General features: G+C 42.5%; 1 protein-coding gene across 2 annotated transcripts in view; it reads left to right on the plus strand.

Annotated features, from left to right (window-relative positions):
- The window catches only part of negr1 (neuronal growth regulator 1), a 449,973-nt gene that overhangs the window by 335,855 nt on the left and 92,926 nt on the right, over nucleotides 1-21,192 (plus strand). The window contains exon 7 of one of the 2 annotated variants that reach the window (XM_014215672.2): nucleotides 19,077-19,118. The exons of the other annotated variant lie outside the window; for it this stretch is intronic. Coding sequence (XP_014071147.1) covers nucleotides 19,077-19,118 — 42 coding nt within the window. The remainder of the gene's footprint in view (nucleotides 1-19,076; nucleotides 19,119-21,192) is intronic. 2 annotated transcript variants of the gene reach the window in all.

Consider the following 21,192-nt stretch of genomic DNA (forward strand, 5'->3'; position numbering starts at 1 on the left):
GAGCCTATGGGAGCCGTAGGAAGTGTCACGTTACAGCAAAGATCGTAAGTTTTCAATAAAAAGAGTCAAGAAGCCCAAGGAATGGTCAGAGAGGGCACTTCCTGTACAGAATCTTCTCAGGTTTTTGCCTGCCATATGAGTTCTGTTATACTCACAGACACCATTCAAACAGTTTTAGAAACTTTAGGGTGTTTTCTATCCAAAGCCAATAATTATATGCATATTCTAGTTTCTGGGCAGTAGTAATAACCAGATTAAATCGGGTACGTTTTTTATCCGGCCGTGTAAATACAGCCCCCTAGCCCTAACAGGTTAAACAAATCACAAAAATATTTTGAGAGAGAATGTCAAGAGCGTGCAAAGCTGTCATCAAGGCAAAGGGTGGCTACTTTGAAGAATCTCAAATATAAAATATATTTTGATTTGTTTAACACTTTTTTGGTTACTACTTGATTCCATATGTGTTAATTCATAGTTTTGATGTCTTCACTATTATTCTATGTAGAAAATAGTAAAAATAAAGAAAAACCCTTGAATGAGTAGGTGTGTCCAAACTTTTTACTGGTACTGTATATGAAGGCAGCGTAACCACAATAATGACTGCCTGAGTTTCCTCTCCCCTGTGGAAGTTTCTGGGGGAGTTCATCTCTGCATTTTGGGATTATGGTGAGGTCTACATTTTACTTTGTTTTAGCACAACATACAGTAATCTTGTTTGTCACCTCCCACCAAATTCTATCTGACGAAGCAACCATCTAACTTAATGATCCATATGTATAAAGGTGTTTTCACATACAGTCCTCTTTAACCCTTTCAGTCTTGAGACTCCAGCAAACATCGGCTTTTCATTTATCTGACTTTAATTTATTTGCATGTCAATCCCTTTATATAGGCTCACAATTAAGTATTTTACCATTTTTTTCAGCACAACCAGGGATACAAGTAGAATACAAATCTGATATAAAGAGTTGTATTCATGAGTTATATTGACAAATCTCAATAACAAACAAAAGGTCAGCCAAAACAAAAACCTGATAAAAAACATTATTTACACTACAGTTCAAAAATCTGGAGCATCAGCATTTGTGGGTTCGATTGCAGTTTGAACTTTGTTCTGAAACTCGTCAGTTTATTCTTGTTCTGAGAAATGCAGGCTATTCCATGCAATGGAATATGTCAATGTTTTGCAGGTACTATTTAATGAAGCTGCCAGTTGAGGACTTGTGAGGTAGTACACAGCGTTGTATGAGATCTTCAGTTTCTTGGCAATTTCTCACATGGAATAGCCTTCATTTCTCAGAACAAGAAAAGACTGACGAGTTTCAGAAGGAAGTTCTTTGTTTCTGGCCATTTTGAGCCTATAATCGAACCCACAAATGCTGATGCTCCAGATACTCAACTAGTCAAAAGGAGGCCAGTTTTATTGCTTTCAGCTGTGCTAACATAATTGCAAAAGGGTTTTCTAATGGTCAATTCACGTTTTAAAATGATAAACTTGGATTAGTTAACACAACGTGCCAATGGAACACAGGAGTGATGGTTGCTGATAATGGTCCTCTGTACGCCTACAGTGGCCTGTGAAAGTATTCACCCCCATTGGCATTTTCCCTATTTTGTTGCCTTACAACCTGGAATTAAAATTGATTTTTGGGGGGTTTGTATCAATTGATTTACACAACATGCCTACCACGTTGAAGATGCAAAATATTTTTTATTGTGAAACAAACAAGAAATACGACAAAAAACGGAAAACTTGAGCGTGCCTAACTATTCACCCCTCCCTTAAGTAAGTACTTTGCACAGACACCTTTTGTAGCAATTACAGCTGCAAGTCTCTTGGGGTATAAGCTTGGCAAATCTAGCCACTGGGAATTTTGCCCATTCTTCAAGGCAAAACTGCTCTAGGTCCTTCAAGTTGGATGGGTTCCACTGGTGTAGAGCAATATTTAAGTCATACCACAGATTCTCAATTGGATTGAGGTCTGGGCTTTGACTAGGCCATTCCAAGACATTTAAATGTTACCCCTTAAACCACTCGAGTGTTGCTTTCACAGTATGCTTAGGGTCATTGTCCTGCTGGAAGGTGAACCTCCGTATCGGTCTCAAATCTCTGGAAGACTGAAACAGATTTCCCTCAATAATTTCTCTGTATTTAGTGCCATCCATCATTCCTTCAATTCTGACCAGTTTCCCAGCTCCTGCCGATGAAAAACATCCCCACAGCATGATGCTGCCACCACCATGCTTCACTGTGGGGATGGTATTCTCGGGGTGATGAGAGGTGTTGGGTTTGCACCAGACATAGAATTTTCCTTGATGGCCAAAAAGCTACATTTTAGTCTCATCTGACCAGAGTACCTTCTTCCATATGTTTGGGGAGTCTCCCACATGCCTTTAGGCGAACTCCAAACGTGTTTGCTTATTTTTTTCTTTAAGCAATGGCTTTTTTCTGGTCACTCTTCCGTAAAGCCCAGCACTGTGGAGTGTACGGCTTAAAGTGGTCCTATGGACAGATACTCCAATCTCCACTGTGGAGCTTTGCAGCTTCTTCAGGGTTAACTTTGGTCTCTTTGTTGCCTCTGATTAATGCCCTCCTTGCCTGGTCTGTGAGTTTTGGTGGGCGGCCCTCTCTTGTCAGGTTTGTTTTGGTGCCATATTATTTCAATTTTTTAATAAAGGATGTAATGGTGCTCCGTGGGATGTTCAATGTTTCGGATGTTTTTTTTATAACCAACCCTGATCTGTACTTTTCTACAACTTCATCCCTGACCTGTTTGGAGAGCTCCTTTGTTTTCATGGTGCCGCTTGCTTGGTGGTGCCCTTTGCTTAGCCTCTCTAGGCTAGGCGGGACGAATTCGTCCCACCTACGTAACAGCCACTGCTATCCTGTGGCGCGATTTTCAAAACCTTAAAAATCCTATTACTTCAATTTCTCAAACATATGACTATTTTACAGCCATTTAAAGACAAGACTCTCGTTAATCTAACCACACTGTCCGATTTCAAAAAGGCTTTACAACGAAAGCAAAACATTAGATTATGTCAGCAGAGTACCAAGCCAGAAATAATCAGACACCCATTTTTCAAGCCAGCATATAATGTCACCAAAACCCAGAAGACAGCTAAATGCAGCACTCACCTTTGATGTTCTTCATCAGATGACAACCCTAGGACATTATGTTATACAATACATGCATGTTTTGTTCAATCAAGTTCATATTTATATCAAAAACCAGCTTTTTACATTAGCATGTGACGTTCAGAACTAGCATACCCCCGCAAACTTCCGGGGAATTTGCTAACATTTTACTAAATTACTCACGATAAACGTTCACAAAAAGCATAACAATTATTTTAAGAATTATAGATACAGACCTCCTCTATGCACTCGATATGTCCGATTTTAAAATAGCTTTTGGTGAAAGCACATTTTGCAATATTCTAAGTACATAGCCCAGGCATCACGGGCTCGCTATTTAGACACCCGGCAAGTTTAGCACTCACCATAATCATATTTACTATTATAAAAGTTTCATTACCTTTTGTTGTCTTCGTCAGAATACACACCCAGGACTGCTACTTCAATAACAAATGTTGGTTTGGTCCAAAATAATCCATCGTTATATCCGAATAGCGGCGTTTTGTTCGTGCGTTCCAGACACTATCCGAAATAGTAAAGAAGTGTCACGCGCCTGGCGCAATTCGTGACAATAAAATTCTAAGTATTCCATTACCGTACTTCGAAGCATGTCAACCGCTGTTTAAAATCAATTTTTACGACATTTTTCTCGTAGAAAAGCGATAATATTCCGACAGGGAATCTCCTTTTCGGCAAACAGAGGAAAAAATCCCAAAGGCGGGGGCGGTCGGGGTCATGCGCATAAGCCAGTGTCCCTTGATCGGCCACTTGAGAAAGGCGATAATGTGTTTCAGCCTGGGGCTGGAATGACGACATTCTGTTTTTTCCCGGGCTCTGAGCGCCTATGGACGACGTGGGAAGTGTCACGTTAGAGCATAGATCCTTAGTAAATGATAGAGATGGAAAAGAAGTTCAACAAATGGTCAGACAGGCCACTTCCTGTAAAGGAATCTCTCAGGTTTTGACCTGCCATTTGAGTTCTGTTATACTCACAGACACCATTCAAACAGTTTTAGAAAATTTAGGGTGTTTTCTATCCATATGTAATAAGTATATGCATATTCTAGTTACTGGGTAGGAGTGGTAACCAGATTAAATCGGGTATGTTTTTATCCAGCCGTGTCAATGCTGCCCCCTAGCCCTAACAGGTTAGTGGTGTTGCAGACTCTGGGGCCTTTCGGAACAGGTGTATATATACTGAGATCATGTGACACTTAGATTGCACACAGGTGGACTTTATTTAACTAAATATGTGACTTCTGAAGGTAATTGGTTGCACCAGATCTTAGAGGCTTCATAGTAAAGGGAGGGAATACATATGCATGCACCACTTTAAGTGTTTTTATTTTTTAGAATTTTTTAAACATGTAATTTTTTTCATTTCACTTCACTAATTTTGACTATTTTGTCTATGTCCATTACATTAAATCCACATAAAAATCAATTTAAATTACAGGTTGTAATGCAACAAAATAGGAAAAACACCAAGGGGGATGAATACTTTTGCAAGGCACTGTATGTAGATATAAAAAATCTGTAGTTTCCCGCTACAATAATAATTTACAACACTGTATTTCTGATGAATTTGATGTTATTTTAATGTAAAAAAAATAGATTTTCTTTCAAAAACAAGGACATTTCTAAGTGACCACAAACTGTTGAACAGTAGTGTATATAAATGCTTTAAGTACAGAAATTGTTTGCTCAGTGGGAAATTAATATCCACCTTGTCAGTGACAACTGTTTGTTTGTGATTCTCAGCTAATATAGATAGCTTTTAAAGGGTGTGAAGCATGAGTTTTTACTTACCAATGTAACAACACAGTGTAGTCAAAGACTTAGTAACTTAATTGTAGTCACGATCTGGTTACCTATAATTACAAACATAGTTATGTTTTTGGGTTATTACATATTTATTACATTATTTCTTCTAAACTACCCCCAATGCACTATTTCTCAACGTGATATGGAGGATATACTCTCTGCTACCACGTTCATATGCTAACTCTGTAGCTAGCTCAAGCTGGCTAACATTAGTCACTAGCCATGCTAGCATTTAATTACCTTCCACACCAAGTGTTGGCGTTGGTGAGTTACAATCCACCAATCACGAGAAAGTGTGATGTAAACAAGGAGCAGATGGGGCACGTGCGGCCATGCAGTTTGTTCTTCACAGACTTTGTGGCTGTGTTATCTAGTGGGAACCCATTAGCATGGCAGGCTCTGGTGCCTTCTTGCCGTGGGCTCAAAACAAAAGAGAAAATTATACATGCTTGCTCTATTTGTGGTTCTGTTTTGGTTGTGATGTGTTAGTTATGTTCTAGCTGGTCTCCAGTAGTTGGGCTCTCGCTTGCCGACCATAACCGGGGTTTTTGGCTTGGCTGGCTCGGCTAAAAACTAGTTGGCTAAATAGCTAACGTTAGCTGGCTAGCTTGCTGGCTAAGATAAGTGCATAAAGCTAACATTCTTTGATAACTGGTTAGATGGCGTTATGTATTTTCAAAACTTTGGTTTACTTAAATGTAGCTGTAAGCTAGGTGTTGATAGCAACTGGCTGACTCATGAACTGCTAATGTAACATTAGCAGGCTGGTAGGCTAACGTTAGCTGGCTAGTAAGGCTAACGTAAGCAGGCTGCTTAGCTAGTAACCTGGCAAGTTGATTACATTCATTCATACATTCATAAAATATTTGGTTGGCTTAAAATGTAATTCAAACCAGCAGTCATTAATCATAAGTTATACATTTTAGGTTATTATTTCTGCGTTTACATTATTGCCGGGTCCTCCATATTACATCACACCCCGGAAAAACATTTTCCAACATGACTTGGGCATTTTTCAGAATAACTCGCAAAATAGAAAAGTGAGGTGTAACTTTGCATTGTGAATTTTGATGCGTATATAAATGCAAATCCATATATTACATGTGGTTATGTTTATGCTACCTACCCTTTAATAGTTTGTAGCTGAAACCATTCAGGCTCTACAGACGTTTTTGTAAAAAGGCCCGGCCTCAGGCCCCTTCGGGATCCACCCTTGTCACACAAACACCACTCTAGCTCAGCCCCTGTTAATCGCACAAACTAATGCTTAATGGTTGGTACCAACAGATGCAGAAGAAATAGACTAATCAAATGGTACAACCCAGAAGTATGTAGGCCAAATCACGCCGGCATCGTGGTGGGAGTGTTTTCCCACTTGGTCTCTTTCAGACAATTTGTGTGTACTCAGTGAGGTTCACTTATTTTTTTTGGAGCAGTTTGAACTCCAAAAGAACTCAGACTCCTCAAAAGAGCCCCTGAAGCTAACGGAACTGAGACCATCTCGAGAGGTGGTATGAGTTCGGTTCGCTTCCCTTTTTAAGGGCAAGTTGAACAAAAAAACTCCCCAGGTTCGCTTGTCATTATTCCCGCACCACACAGTAGACTACTGCAACACCGTTTCCGATGCCATGAGCCCTCACATTGGTGCCACAAAAGAGAGAAGATGATGATGTGCGAGATCGTGGAAAAAACGTGTGCTGTTTCTCAATATTGATTAGCGATGCATAGAAATTCCAAAATATGTGTGGAGTTTTGTACTGACACAATGTTCAGATGATTTGTATGCAATACGTGATCTATGGGCTGGGAGCTTCCTAAACTGTTTATTGTGGGGTTTGAATAGTGTGAGAAGACAACATATTTAGTGAGAATCACAACATAGGTTACAAAATTAAGGTCCTTGCTATCCGGAATCCTTGGGACGTACCAACTCTGAAGTTACCCCATTGAAGTTGACATTTAAAATGGTAAGGTTTAAGGTTAGGGTAAGTGTAGGGGTTAAGGTTAGGGACATCCCAAGAATCGACAATAGCACTAATCAAAACATCTATGTTACGTCTTTTTATTCTTGTTTTTTTAAAAATGTAACGTTTATTTAACTAGGCAAGTCAGTTAAGAACAAATTCTTATTTACAATGACAGTCTACCCCAGCCAAACCCCGACAACGCTGGGCCAATTATGCGCCGCCCTATAAGGCAGTAACCTACATTGGGTGTACAATTTTCAATTACAGCATTATTTAATCTGCATTATAAACTGGGTGGTTCAAGCCCTGTATGCTGGTTGATTGAAATCTGTGGTATATCAGACTATATACCATGGGTATGACAAAAACATTTATTTTTACTGTTCTATTTATGTTGGTAACCAGTTTATAATATCACTAAGGCACCTCGGGTGTTTCTGGTAAATTGCCAATATACTCTGCTGTCAGTGCCCCCCCTTGACGCGCGGCTCCAGCGGCGTGCCGACACCGGCCTCGGGGACGACCCGGAGGGCGAGGCGCAGGGCGACGGTGAAACTCCCACAGCAGTTCGGGGTCCAAAACATCAGAAAACGGAACCCAGCACCTCTCCTCCGGACCGTGACCCCTCCCACTCCACGAGGTACTGCAGGGGGCCTCCTCGATGTCCAGAGATTCCTGGAGCGGACCAGCCACCACCGGCCTGAGGAGAGACACATGGAACGAGGGGTTAATACGGTAATCAGAGGGAAGCTGTAATCTGCAACACACCTCGTTCACCCTCCTCAGGACTTTGAATGGCCCCACGAACTGCGGGCCCAGCTTCCGACAGGGCAGGCGGAGGGGCAGGTTTCGGGTCGAGAGCCAGTCTCACTGCGGTGACGGTCTGCGCTGGTCTTTTGGCGAAGCGCGGCTCGCTGGAGGTGAACATGGGCGGTCTCCCATGTCTCCTCCACGCACCTGAACCAGTCGTCCACCGCAAGAGCCTCGGTCTGACCCTGATGCCACTGCTCCAGAACCGGCTGGTACCCCAATACGCACTGAAAGGGGGAGAGGTTAGTGGAGGAGTGGCGAAGCGAGTTCTGTGCCATCTCGGCCCAGGGCACGAACGCCGCCCACTCCCCCGGCCGGGCCTGGCAATAGGACCGCAGAAACCTGCCCACATCCTGGTTGACTCTACCTGGTTGACCTCTCTCTAGGCTGATCGAGACCCCCAGACAGTCCATGAACGCCTTCCAGATTCTCGACGTGAACTGGCGACCCCAATCAGACACTATATCCTCAGGCACCCCGTAGTGCCGGAAGATGTGAGTAAACAGGGCTTCCGCAGTCTGTAGGGCCGTAGGAAAACCGGGCAGAGGGAGGAGACGATAGGACTTAGAGAAACGATCCACAACGACCAGGATCGTAGTGTTTCCCTGTGAAAGAGGTAGATCGGTTAAAAACTCCACAGACAGGTGTGTGGAATGGGTAAGGGGTGTAGCTTAACTCTGGGCAGGTGTCTCGGAGCCTTACACTGGGCACACCGAGCAGGAGGAAACATAAACCCTCACGTCCTTAGCCAAGGTGGGCCACCAGTACTTCCCAATCACAGAGCGCACCGTCCGACCGATCCCCAGATGACCAGAGGAGGGTGACGTGTGGGCCCAATAGATCAACTGGTCATGGACAGCAGACGGAACGTATATACGCCCGACAGGACACTGGAGGGGAGCGGGCTCTGTACGCAACGCCTGCTCAATGTCCGCGTCCAGCTCCCACACGACCGGCGCTACCAGGCAAGAGGCCGGGAGTATGGGAGTCTGATCCATGGGCCGCTCCTCTGTGTCATTCAGCCGGCACAGTGCGTCTGCCTTCGTATTCTGGGAACCTGGTCTGTAGGACAGAGTAAACACAAAACGGGTAAAGAACTTGGCCCACCTTGCCTGACGAGGATTCAGTCTCCTCGCTGCCAAGATGTACTCCAGGTTGCGGTGGTCAGTCCAGATGAGGAAAGGGTGTTTAGCCCCCTCAAGCCAATGTCTCCATGGCTTCAATGCTTTAACCACAGTCAACAGCTCCCAGTCCCCCACATCATAGTTACGCTCCGCTGGGCTGAGCTTCGTCGAGAAGAAAGCACAGGGGCAGAGTTTTGGTGGCGTACCTGAGCGCTGTGAGAGCACGGCTCCTATCCCAGCCTCGGACACATCCACCACTATGAACGCCAAAGAGGGATCCGGATGGGCCAGCACGGGAGCCGAAGAAAACAGAGCTCTTAGCTGCCCAAAAGCCCTGTCCGCCTCAGCCGACCACTGCAATCTTACGGGACCCCCCTTCAGCAGTGAGGTAATGGGAGCAGCCACCTGGCCAAAACCCCGGATAAATCTCCGGTAGTAATTGGCAAACCCTAAAAATCGCTGCACCTCCTTTACCGTGGTGGGAGTCGACCAATCACGCACGGCTGCAATGCGGTCACTCCATCTCCACCCCTGATGTGGAAATGCGATACCCTAGGAAGGAGAAGACCTGCTGAAAGAACAGCCATTTCTCGAACTTGACGTACTTGTCATGCTCCAACAGTCGTCCAAGTACCTTGCGTACCAAGGACACATGCTCGGCGCGTGTAGCGGACTATATCAGAATGTCATCGATATACACCACTACACCCTGCCCGTGTAGGTCCCTGAAAATCTTGTCTACAAAGGATTGGAAAACTGATGGAGCATTCTTCAACCCGTACCGCATGACTAAGTACTCATAATGCCCTGAGGTGGTACTAAACGCTGTCCTCCACTCGTCTCCCTCCCGGATACGCACCAGGTTATACGCACTCCTGAGATCCAGTTTCGGGAAGAAGCGCGCCCCATGCATTGACTCAATCGCCGTGGCGATAACAGGTAACTGTACCTCACTGTGATCTGATTGAGACATCTATAGTCAATGCACGGGCGTAGACCTCCATCCTTCTTCTTCACAAAAAAGAAACTCGAGGAGGCGGGTGAAGTGGAAGACCGAATGTACCCCTGATGCAGGGATTCAGAGACATATGTCTACATAGCCACCGTCTCTGCTTGCGACAGGGGATACACGTGACTCCTGGGAAGCGCAGCGTCTGCCAGGAGATTTATCGCACAATCCCCCCGTTGATGAGGTGGTAATTGAGTCGGCATATTCACGGTGGAGACCAGGGAAGGCCTAGTACCACGGGAAACGCAGGAGAGTCAATGAGGAAGAGACTGATTCTCTCCTCTTGACCCCCCTGCATCACCATGTCCAGGGAGATGGTGGCTTCCCTGATTAGCACGGACCCTAATGGTCGACTATCCAGAGCGTGAACCAGGAAAGGTCTAACGCTCTGTCGATAAAATTCCCAGCTGCACCTGAATCGACGAGCGCCTTATGCTTGGAATGCGGGGGAAATATCAGGCAAACAAACAGGTACAAACAGGTGGTCAACAGAGGACTCTGGATGAGTGTGGTGCAGACTCACCTGGGGTGACGCCAGAGTGCACTGCCTGTTGCCTCGACTCCCAGAGGAACCAACACGGCACCGACCAGCAGTGTGCCCTCTGCGGCCACAGATGGTGCACGTGATGGCTCCTCCTCCAGTCTCCATTTTTTTGTCATTTAGCAGACGCTCTTATCCAGAGCGACTTACAGTAGTGAATGCATACATTTCATACATTTCATTTCATGCATTTTTTTTTTTGTTGAGACATCGCGCAGCCCCTCCCAACTCCACTGGCACTGGAGCGGGGGTGCTGGAAGATGGCACCGACAGAGCCCCCTCTGGATGCCGCGGGTGACCAGCAGGTTATCCAACCGGAAGGACAAATCCACCAGTTGGTCAAAGGAGATGGTGGCATCCCTGCAGGCCAGCTCACTTCGGACGTCCTCGCGCAGGCTGCACCGATAGTGGTCGATGAGGGCCCTGTCATTCCAGCCTGCTCCGGCGGCCAAGGTCCGGAATTCCAGGGTGAATTCCTGGGCGCTCCTCGTCCCCTGCCTCAAATGGAAGAGCCGTTTCCCCGCCGCTCTACCTTCGGGCGGATGGTCAAAGACGGCCCAGAAGCGACGGGTGAACTCCCCGAAGTGGTTCAACGCCGCGTCTCCCTCTCCCCACATGGCGTTTACCCACTCCAGAGCTCTCCCTGAGAGGCATGAGACGAGGGCAGACACTTTCTCCCTTTCCGAGGGAGCTGGGTGCACAGTGGCCAGGTAGAGGTCCAGTTGTAACAGGAATCCCTGGCACTGTGCTGCCGTCCCATCATACTACCTGGGAAGGGAGAGACGCATCCCACTGGGACTGGCTCCGGACGGGACGGGTACAGGTAACCCCGGTTGCACTGGTCGAGGAACTGGGGAGACCTCCTGTCTCTCCCAGTGGTCCATAGTCTGGACAACGCGATCCATCATGGCACCAAGATGATGTAACGTAGCAGAATGTTCCTGGACACGCTCCTCGACTCCTCTAACTGGGGTACCTGCTCCTGCTGACTCCATGGTTCGGGTGTGTAATTCTGTCAGGGCTGTGCGCCGTTGGTGGAGAAGTCAGGTGCAGGAGAGCAGGGAGTATTTAACAAGCGCACACTTTATTATGGCAGTAGAGAAAATAACAAAAGAACGCAGCTTCCTGAAAACCTCCAGCCCACAAGGCAAAAGTGTAAGGCGCGATAAATGTTCAATACAAGACACTGTAATACAAAATAAACAAACCGTGTGCAAAAAACACGGAAACATGAAAACCCAGTCTAGCACGTAACGATAACCACGTAACACGAAACAATTACACACAAAGACATGGAGGGGAACAGAGGACTAAATACATGCAGTGTGATTATGGAATGAAAACCAGGTGTGTATGGAACAAGACAAAACAAATGGACATATGAGAAATGGAGCGGCGATGGCTAGAAAGCCAGTGACGTCGATCGCCGAACGCCGCCTGAACAAGGAGAGGAGCCGACTTCGGCGGAAGTCGTGACATACGCGTTGCGTTGTGTCTTAGAACAGCCCTTAGCCATGGTATATTGGCAATATACCGCACCCCCTCGGGTCTTATTGCTTAATTATACCATGGGATTGTTGAATACTCGTTTCTGTTTGGCTCAATCAAAGTTTATTAGTCACATGCGCCGAATACAACAGGTGTAGACCTTACAGTGAAATGCTTACTTATAGGCTCTAACCAATAGTGCAAAAAAGGTGTTAGGTGAACAATAGGTAAGTAAAGAAATAAAACAACAGGAAAAAGACAGGCTATATACAGTAGCGAGGCTATAAAAGTAGCGAGGCTACATACAGACACCGGTTAGTCAGGCTGATTGAGGTAGTATGTACATGTAGATATGGTTAAAGTGACTATGCTATAGTTCATTCTTACATGTTCTGTGTTTGAGCTGCGTTTGAATGCAAAATTCAAATTGAAAACATTATTGGCATTGTTGAATTCAATTTTCATAATAGCAAGCTAGGACTGATGGTTTGGTTAACTAAACTAGCAAGTCTGTTTGTTTGGTTATCAACGTAACTGCTTTCACTATCTAGTACACTTGCTAGCTACTTCAGATGAACACATTTCTAGTGGCAACTGAACACATTTCTTAGAGGCAAATGTGTTAAATTATAGCCATGGTATAAAAGGGATAATGAACTCTTGGCTCTATGCGTTCTTTGGAAAATAATGCAACTCCGTAGTTAGCGCGTCGTGGAACACACCTTCCCCGGAGTTCATTACTTTCCAGAGAACACATAGCCCTTTGTTGATTATTCCTTACGTATGCTATTTATTATGTTGTCAATAATATTTACATGTTAATATTATCTTCTGGTTATAATTAGTATGTCTAATCTTTTAGCTAAATTAAATCTATTAGCTTCCAAAGTACGTTGGTATATCTGTGAATATACAATTATATGAATACACAATTATTGTGTGAATACAAAGAAAACGGAGTTATTTAGCCTTTTTTTTACCCAGAGTTCACTTTAAAGAGGACTGAGATTTGTTCTTTTAAAGAGGACTATATGTGAAAACAGCCTTATTGGGTTAAAATAATCGATCTCAGTCCTCTTTAAACTCTGGGGTATAAAAAAGCTCAATAACTCAGTTATATTTGTATTCACACAATAATTTTGTATTCACATAATAATTGTAATCAGAAGATAATATTAATATATAAATATTATTGGTAACAGAATAAATAGCAGAAGAATAACTGCATATTAAATAATTCTGTACTTAAATTGTACACCCAATGTATTCTACTGGCACTATAATTGATTTTGTACCCTACATTCTTAGAAAAAAAGCTGCTATCGAGGACCTAAAAGGTTTATTCAGTTGTCCCCATAGGCAGGGTTGGGGAGTAATGGATTACAAAAACAGACACTGTAATCTGTTACGTTACCAGCTAAAATATTGTAATCAGATTACATATACTTTTGGAAAACTAGATGATTACTTCTTGGATGACTTTTAAATTCAGAAAGGATGTTTGCGGAAAAAAAATCTTTGACACTTCTCTTATCTCAATGACATTCAAATCATTGAAAAAAGGCACAAGGTTAAGTTTGTTCCACCTGAACGAGTCTGACCACAAGTCAGAGACCACTATGATGACACACCAAATGTGTTTGTTTGATAGCGGGAAATGAGCAGGCATAGGCTTTTGTAGGCTACAGTACAAGCTATGTCTTCCAATTGTGCGACTGATGTCGGCATCCAAAGATTATCCAACTTGAATAAACGCTAGGAGTTAAGGTTGACAGCAGTGGTTTAATCAACAGCGATACGATACCACTTATTATTGATATCTACATAGCGCATTGATTTGAATCACACTGCTGCTCTCTCATTTAGCTATTTGCAACTCACGGATAGTGGTTGTTGTGGATGGCTGTTCACAAATCTAGATGTGTATTTGAACCCAATAATGGTTGAGTTCAAGAAGTTTAAGCTGCCTATCAATCATTGTTTTTGAAACCAGTAGACAGCCAGTAAATAATATGCTCTTGCAACAGCTGCATGGTGTGGATCCCAGCCTATGGAATACAAGTGGGGCTTTTATTGTTCAATCTAATTCATGCTAATAAAAAAATAAAAAATCCATAGACCTAATGGACACATGCTCAAACTTGGATTTTTGGATTTATAAATTATATAATTACAGACATATTATTTCACTTTTAATTCACTGTATCACAATTCCACTGGGTCAGAAGTTTACATACTGTAACGTCTGTCGTCGGAAGAAGACCAAGGTGCAGCGGAGTTAGTGTTCATAATTTAATTCAGAAAGAACACTATATAACTACAAAACAAGAAACAACCGACAGCTAAACAGTACTGACAGCTAACACACTGAACAGAAACAATTACCCACAAAACCCCAACGGAAAAACATGCACTTATGTGTGACTCCCAATCAACAGCAACGAACTACAGCTGTGCCTGATTTGGGAGCCACACACGGCCCAAAACAAAGAAATACAAACACATAGAAACAAAACATAGAACGCCCACCCAATGTAACACCCTGGCCTAACCAAAATAAAGAACAAAAAAAACCTCTCTATGGCCAGGGCGTTACACATACACTAAGTTGACTGTGCCTTTAAACAGCTTGGAAAATTCCAGAAAATTATGTCATGGCTTCACAAGCTTCTGATAGGCTAATTTGACATCATTTGAGTCAATTGGAGGTGTACCTGTGGATGTATTTCAAGGCCTACCTTCAAACTCAGTGCCTCTTTGCTTGACATCATGAGAAAATCAAAATAAATCAGCCAAGACCTCAGAAAAAAATTGTAGACCGCCACAAGTCTGGTTCATCCTTGAGAGCAATTTCCAAACGCCTGAAGGTACCACGTTCATCTGTACAAACAATAGTACGCAAGTATAAACACCATCATACCGCTCAGGAAGTAGACACGTTCTGTCTCCTAGAGATGAACGTACTTTGGTGCGAAAAGTGCAAATCAGTCCCAGAACAACAGCAAAGGACCTTGTGAAGATTCTGGAGGAAACAGGTACAAAAGTATCTATATCCACAGTCAAACGAGTCCTATATCGACATAACCTGAAAGGCTGCGCAGCAAGGAAGAAGCCACTGCTCCAAAACAGCCATAAAAAAGCCAGACTACTGTTTGCAACTGCACATGGGGACAAAAATCGTACTTTTTGGAGAAATGTCCTCTGGTCTGATGAAACAAAAATAGAACTGTTTGGCCATATTGACCATCGTTATGTTTGGAGGAAAAAGGGGAAGGCTTGCAAGCCAAAGAACACCATCCCAACCGTGAAGCATGGGGGTGGCAGCATCATGTTGTTGGGGTGCTTTTTGCTGCATGAGGGACTGGTGCACTTCACAAAATAGATGGCATCATGAGGAAGAAAAAGTATGTGGATATATTGAAGCAACATCTCAAGACATCAGTCAGGAAGTTAAAGATTGGTCGCAAATGGGTCTTCCAAATGGAGAATGACCCCAAGCATACTTCCAAAGTTGTGTCAAAATGGATTAAGGACACCAAAGTCAAGGTATTGGATTGGCCATCACAAAGCCCTGACCTCAATCCTATAGAACATTTGTGGGCAGAACTGAAAAAGCGTTTGCGAGCAAGGAGGCCTACAAACCTGACTCAGTTACACCATCTCTGTCAGGAGGAATGGGCCAAAATTCACCCAACTTATTGTGGGAAGCTTGTGGAAAGCTACCCAAAACGTTTGACCCAAGTTAAACAATTGAAGGCAATGCTACCAAATACTAATTGATTGTATGTAAACTTCTGACAGACTGGGAATGTGATGAAAGAAATAAAAGCTGAAATCAATCATTCTCTCTACTATTATTCTGACGTTTCACATTTCACAATAAAGTGGTGATCCTAACTGACCTAAGACAGGGAATGTCTACTAGGATTAAATGTCAGGAATTGTGAAAAACTGAGTTTAAATGTATTTGACTGAGGTGTATGTAAACTTCCGACTTCAACTGTATATATATACACAGTACCAGTGAAAAGTCTTGACACACCTACTCATTCAAGTTTAAAAAAATATTTTTACTATTTTCTACATTGTAGAATAATAGTGAAGACATGAAAACTATGAAATAACACATGGAATCATGTAGTAACCAAAAAAGTGCTAAACAAATATATTTTATATTTGAGATTCTTCAAAGTAGCCACCCTTTTACCTTGATGACATCTTTGCACACTCTTGGCATTCTCTCAACCAGCTTCACCTGGAATGCTTTCCCAACAGTCTTGAAGGAGTTCCCACATATGCTGAGCACTTGTTGGCTGCTTTTCCCTCAGTCTTCGGGCCAACTCATCCCAAACCATCTCAACCGGGTTGAGGTCGGGTGATTGTGGAGTCCAGGTCATCTGATTCAGCACTCCATCACTCTCCTTCTTGGATCAAATAGCCCTCACACAGCCTGGAGGTGTGTTGGGTCATTGTCCTGTTGAAAAACAAATGATAACATTTATTGGAATGACTGGAATTCTGATAGACTTTGATATAATAGACTTTGATATAATTTAATTGTATTATTTGTAGTAGGAAGCAATGGATTAGAAGACGCCTACATAACCAACCGATAAAGTACATTGTAATATCCATATATGGCCAGCTATGTAAACTTTAACATTGATTTATCTTGCAATAGATGTCGTTCAGTTGGTAACATACATTTTTGTCTAGTTCTGATGTCTCTTAAGGGGAAAGTAATCTAAAAGTAACCGAATGTAATCAGATTACGTTACTGAGTTTGGGTAATCCAAAAGTTACGTTACTGATTACAATTTTGGACTGGTAACTAGTAACTGAAATCGATTACATTTAGAAAGTAACCTACCCAACCCTGCCCATAGGATAACCCTTTGAAGAACCCTTTTTGGTTCCAGGTAGAACCATTTTGGTTCCAGGTCCTCTATTACACAGAGGGTTCTACATGGAACCCAGAATAGTTCTTCCTGGAACAAAAAAGGGTTCTACCTGGAACCAAAGTGGTTCCCCTATGGGGACAGCTGAAGAACCCTTTTGGAACTCTTTTTTCTCAGTGTATGTAGTGATTCTCATCAAATATGTTGTTGTCTTTTCACACTATTCAAACCCCACAATCGAATAAACAGATTATGAAGCCCTTATAGCATATAGATCACATATTGCAAACCAATAATCTGAACAAAAAAATGTCTGTGCATTCTTGACAATCGCTAATCAATATCCAAAAACAGCACACGTTTTTTCTGCGAACCTGCACATCATCATCCTTTCTCTTTTGTGGCACCAATGTAAGGGGTTATGGCAGGGGAAACGTGTTTGTAGTAGTCTAGTGTGTGGTGTGGGAATAATGATAAGAGAACCTGGGGAGAACCTGCGGAATTCAAGCGAACCGAACTCAGACCACCTCTCGAGATCCTTAGTTTCTTTGGAGTGTTCACACTGCACAACAAATTGTTTGAAAGGGAGCAAGAGTGTAAACACCCTAAGGCGTGGTTTCTTTTGTAAAAATATTTGAAATAATAGACTAGATCCTATGTGTTGAATATATTTAACACAATATGATACTGTAACAGCACTGCAAAGCTTCAACCATTGGCATCAATAAACTGTATGTACAATGTTTAAAGGCCCAGTGCAGTCAAAAACACAATTTTCTGTGTTTTATATATATTTCCACACTGAGGTTGGAATAATACAGTGAAATTGTGAAATTTAGTGTAAGAGCTGTTTGAAAAGACTGAAATGAATGCCTGTTTTGGTGGGAGGGAGTTTTGTCTTTCCATGGTGACATCACCATGCAGTAAATTACTTAATAGACCAATAAGTAAGGGAGTTCCAATCCTCCCTGCCAGTAACAGCACATTTTCATTTTTCCCCTCCCCACTCAAACCTCTCCCACACAGTCCTATCAAAAAAGAAGCAATTTTTGTCTGGGAGAGGTTTGAGTCACAATTGAGTCACTATTGAGACCAGGGTCTCTTTCACAACAGAGTCCTACATATACAATTTAATAGACAAAATAAAAAATGGAAAACAATATAGAACAAGTAAAATACAGCACAACACAATTCTTTTCAAGAAAAACTATTACCTTACTCAGTAAGAAAGTCCCCAATCAATATTTTAAATTGCTTTAGCGGCACCAGAACATCCAATTGTTATGTATTTTGTAGTTCCAGCAATGAGGTGCTTTAAAACTAAAAGTGTATTTGCATAGTTCGGTGGAGACCCAAGGAACCTCAAGAGTTAACCAAGCTTGTGAATGGGTTTGGTATCTCATGTTTTTATATTTTAACAGCAAAGTTAGGTATGTTGGAAGCTAGTGTAGTAGAGCAATCACAGTAAGTTACTTAATTGTTACCCAGAAATGGTTTGATATTGAGATAAAAATGGCTGCATAGGACCTTTAATGCCAAAAACGACACAAAATACATATATTTTTTCGTATAGTTATGTAAATATGAACGTTTGAAATTTATAAAGAGGAAGACCTTTAATAGACACATCGGGTATGACTGTTTTTCCAAGATGGTGGATGTGGACATTTCAGGATGTCACATTATTCGATTCCCCAAATGCCACCGCCCGCTCAGTTTGAAATGAGTTCATAAGGTAATCAGATTGGGATTCACTTCCCCCTCAGAGGGATCAAAGAGGATTTTTTTTCTCTCTCTCCTCATTCTTAAGGCAGACTCCAAAAAAAGGAGAACAAGAAATGGGGAGAGTTGCGTGATATTAAAGTGAAAATCAAATTACATCAATATGATTAAACGGCTGCCACAAGGTGCAGATGTAATTATGATTGTTAATTGAGCCAAGTTTGATTCCACGCATCAAAGCGAGAGACGGTCAGTAGTTTATAATCTCAGGACAAGGAAGTTTGATGAGCTCCATATGGACTCAGTCTAAGAACATTTTGAGAAGCTCAGCAGTGGCCTTCACCATTCAGACCTAAGGGAAGGGATATGTTGTTGATAAGCATATTTAGTTTACAGCTTACCACAGAAACGACAGACCTTAGGCATGGGTAGTTTTGTCTTCATTCCCTGTCCTTTGTCCTTGAATGTGGATTATTATTTTCTTTTGCGTCTCCATTCTGTTAATAATACATGAATGTCCTCTTTTTCCCTTCTTTCCCCCTTTTTTCCTGTAGCAATTATTGAACCCACCGCAACTAGTGCTGTCTCCCGCTCAGGTCAGTATATGTCACCGTGCTGTACGTAAACCAGCAAAGGGATCCACTCCACACTAACCTAAAAACCTCTCCTCCATCTCCAATTCCTCTCTCTTGATTGGCTGGGATGCCTGCTGGGGTACAGCTTCACTGTATGTGCTTTTACTTGCAGTTTATTTTGGTTTCTCAGGATTGGTTCTGTTTTGTTTCTGTTTTATTTTCTTCCTGTCAATGTAAACAGCTCGTCCGTCTCATTGCACACCCCCACCTCCTTTACTCTCTCTCCTTTGGAGCGTAGTGGCATCATAAAAGTGACTGTTACATATGGCTCTGGGACCGATGCGTTTCCTTTTGCTGATGGCTTTACTCTGGCTTCTTCATCCCTCCTCCTATGCTAGCTAAGTACAGTCTGCATGAAGGGCAGGATGTCAGTGAAAGGACCCTGTTAGTTTGTTGTTTGCTATGTGCAGTGGCTCTGTCTCCGTTTCTCTCCTTCCAGAAGCAGCCGGGCTATGCTGCTGCCGCCTCTCTAACCTGTTCTGCTGCTGCTGTCGATGTGGCAGGTGTTTTTCCACTCTACTTCTGTTGCTTTCAAATTACAGCTCGGGAATAATCTCTTTGCCAGGCCGTCTTTTCTCCCTCTCTTATGGTTTTAAGCAAGTCGCAGAATGTAATCTCTCACGTTGGTTACATTATTTTGCTTAATACTGTTTGCCCACATACTCACACCCCGCTCGCATACACACACACACATGCACAGACACACATGGCGAGTGACATTGCATGATAAATCTACTCAGCGCTATCCAGAGTTTTTCATCCTGCATCATGGATTTGCCTGTCGTTTCATTTTCCACTCTGGAGACGTGGCTCTGTATGAGCATGTACTCTCCTGCATCCCTTACATTTTTATTTGAAATGGATCTCCATGGGGATTTTGTCAAATTGCAAGTAAAATTCTGCTCTCTGACAACACATAGCCCTGAACTCTCATTTTATGTAATGCTTGCAGAACAAATGACAATTTCATGGTCCAACGCAACACCAGTGCTATCAATTGTGGAGATAAATTAACTCGACGTCCCATTGTTCTTGTTTTGTTCCAAGTTCCAAGTTATTTTTAGTAATTTTTTTGCAGTGCCCTAGCTGAGCAGTTTGGCATAGGCAATTGTTTTAGATTCCTGGCAACAGGTAGCCTCCAACTCATTTAACCATGTCTGTTAATTAGGTTGAAGATATATAATTATCTTCTGTCAGCTCCACAAAGGAGGAGTGGGGGAAAGGTCCATGTAGGGAACCACATTTGTTGTCATTTAGAGATATCAAACAGGAAACAATTGATGCTAAACCTCATCAAACATGTAGATTAAACAATTTAATGATTCCCTTCAAATACCATTGATGCTCATTTAGGACTGCATTCTTGCTTGGTCTCAATTGACATGCTCAAACTCTTATGAAAGTTAAAGTAAAAATGGTCAACACGACTATCTAATATACAAAGTAAATTGCATGGTTGTGGCAGCACCGGCCCACAAAACATTGCCTTCTTAAACAACACTGAAATGTCAATAAAAGGGTTAATTACCTTTTTTTACAGACAACACATTGGCTAATGTTTTCTACATGAGATTTGGGAAATGTGCTCTACAGTTGACCTCTTCCTATAGGTTAGTGACAGTACAGTATGACACCGCATGGCTGTGGCAATTATATTAAATGGTCGGTCCAGTACTTGAATATCACTTTGTCTTGTTTGAGCACCGCTACAGTATGCACTGAAATGTTAATGCAGCCATTTTTATCTCAATATCAAATCATTTATGGATAGCAATTTCTGTGATTGTTTTCAATTAAAATGGTAAAAATAAAATAAATAAATAAAAAATAAACAAAAATAGCTACTAAGGAAAGAGCAATTTCTCAAGCAGGAATTTTTCTAGGACTGTCTGTGAGTGATCTGAGTGGGGAGGGGAAAACTGAAAACTAGCTATTATTGGCAGAGTTTGGAACTCTCTTTCTTATTGGTCTATTCATTAATTTACCAAATTGTCAAAGACTCCAGTCACCCAAGCCATAGACTGTTCTCTCTGCT

Source organism: Salmo salar, chromosome ssa10 (assembly GCF_905237065.1).
Source record: "Salmo salar chromosome ssa10, Ssal_v3.1, whole genome shotgun sequence".
NCBI lineage: Eukaryota > Metazoa > Chordata > Actinopteri > Salmoniformes > Salmonidae > Salmo > Salmo salar.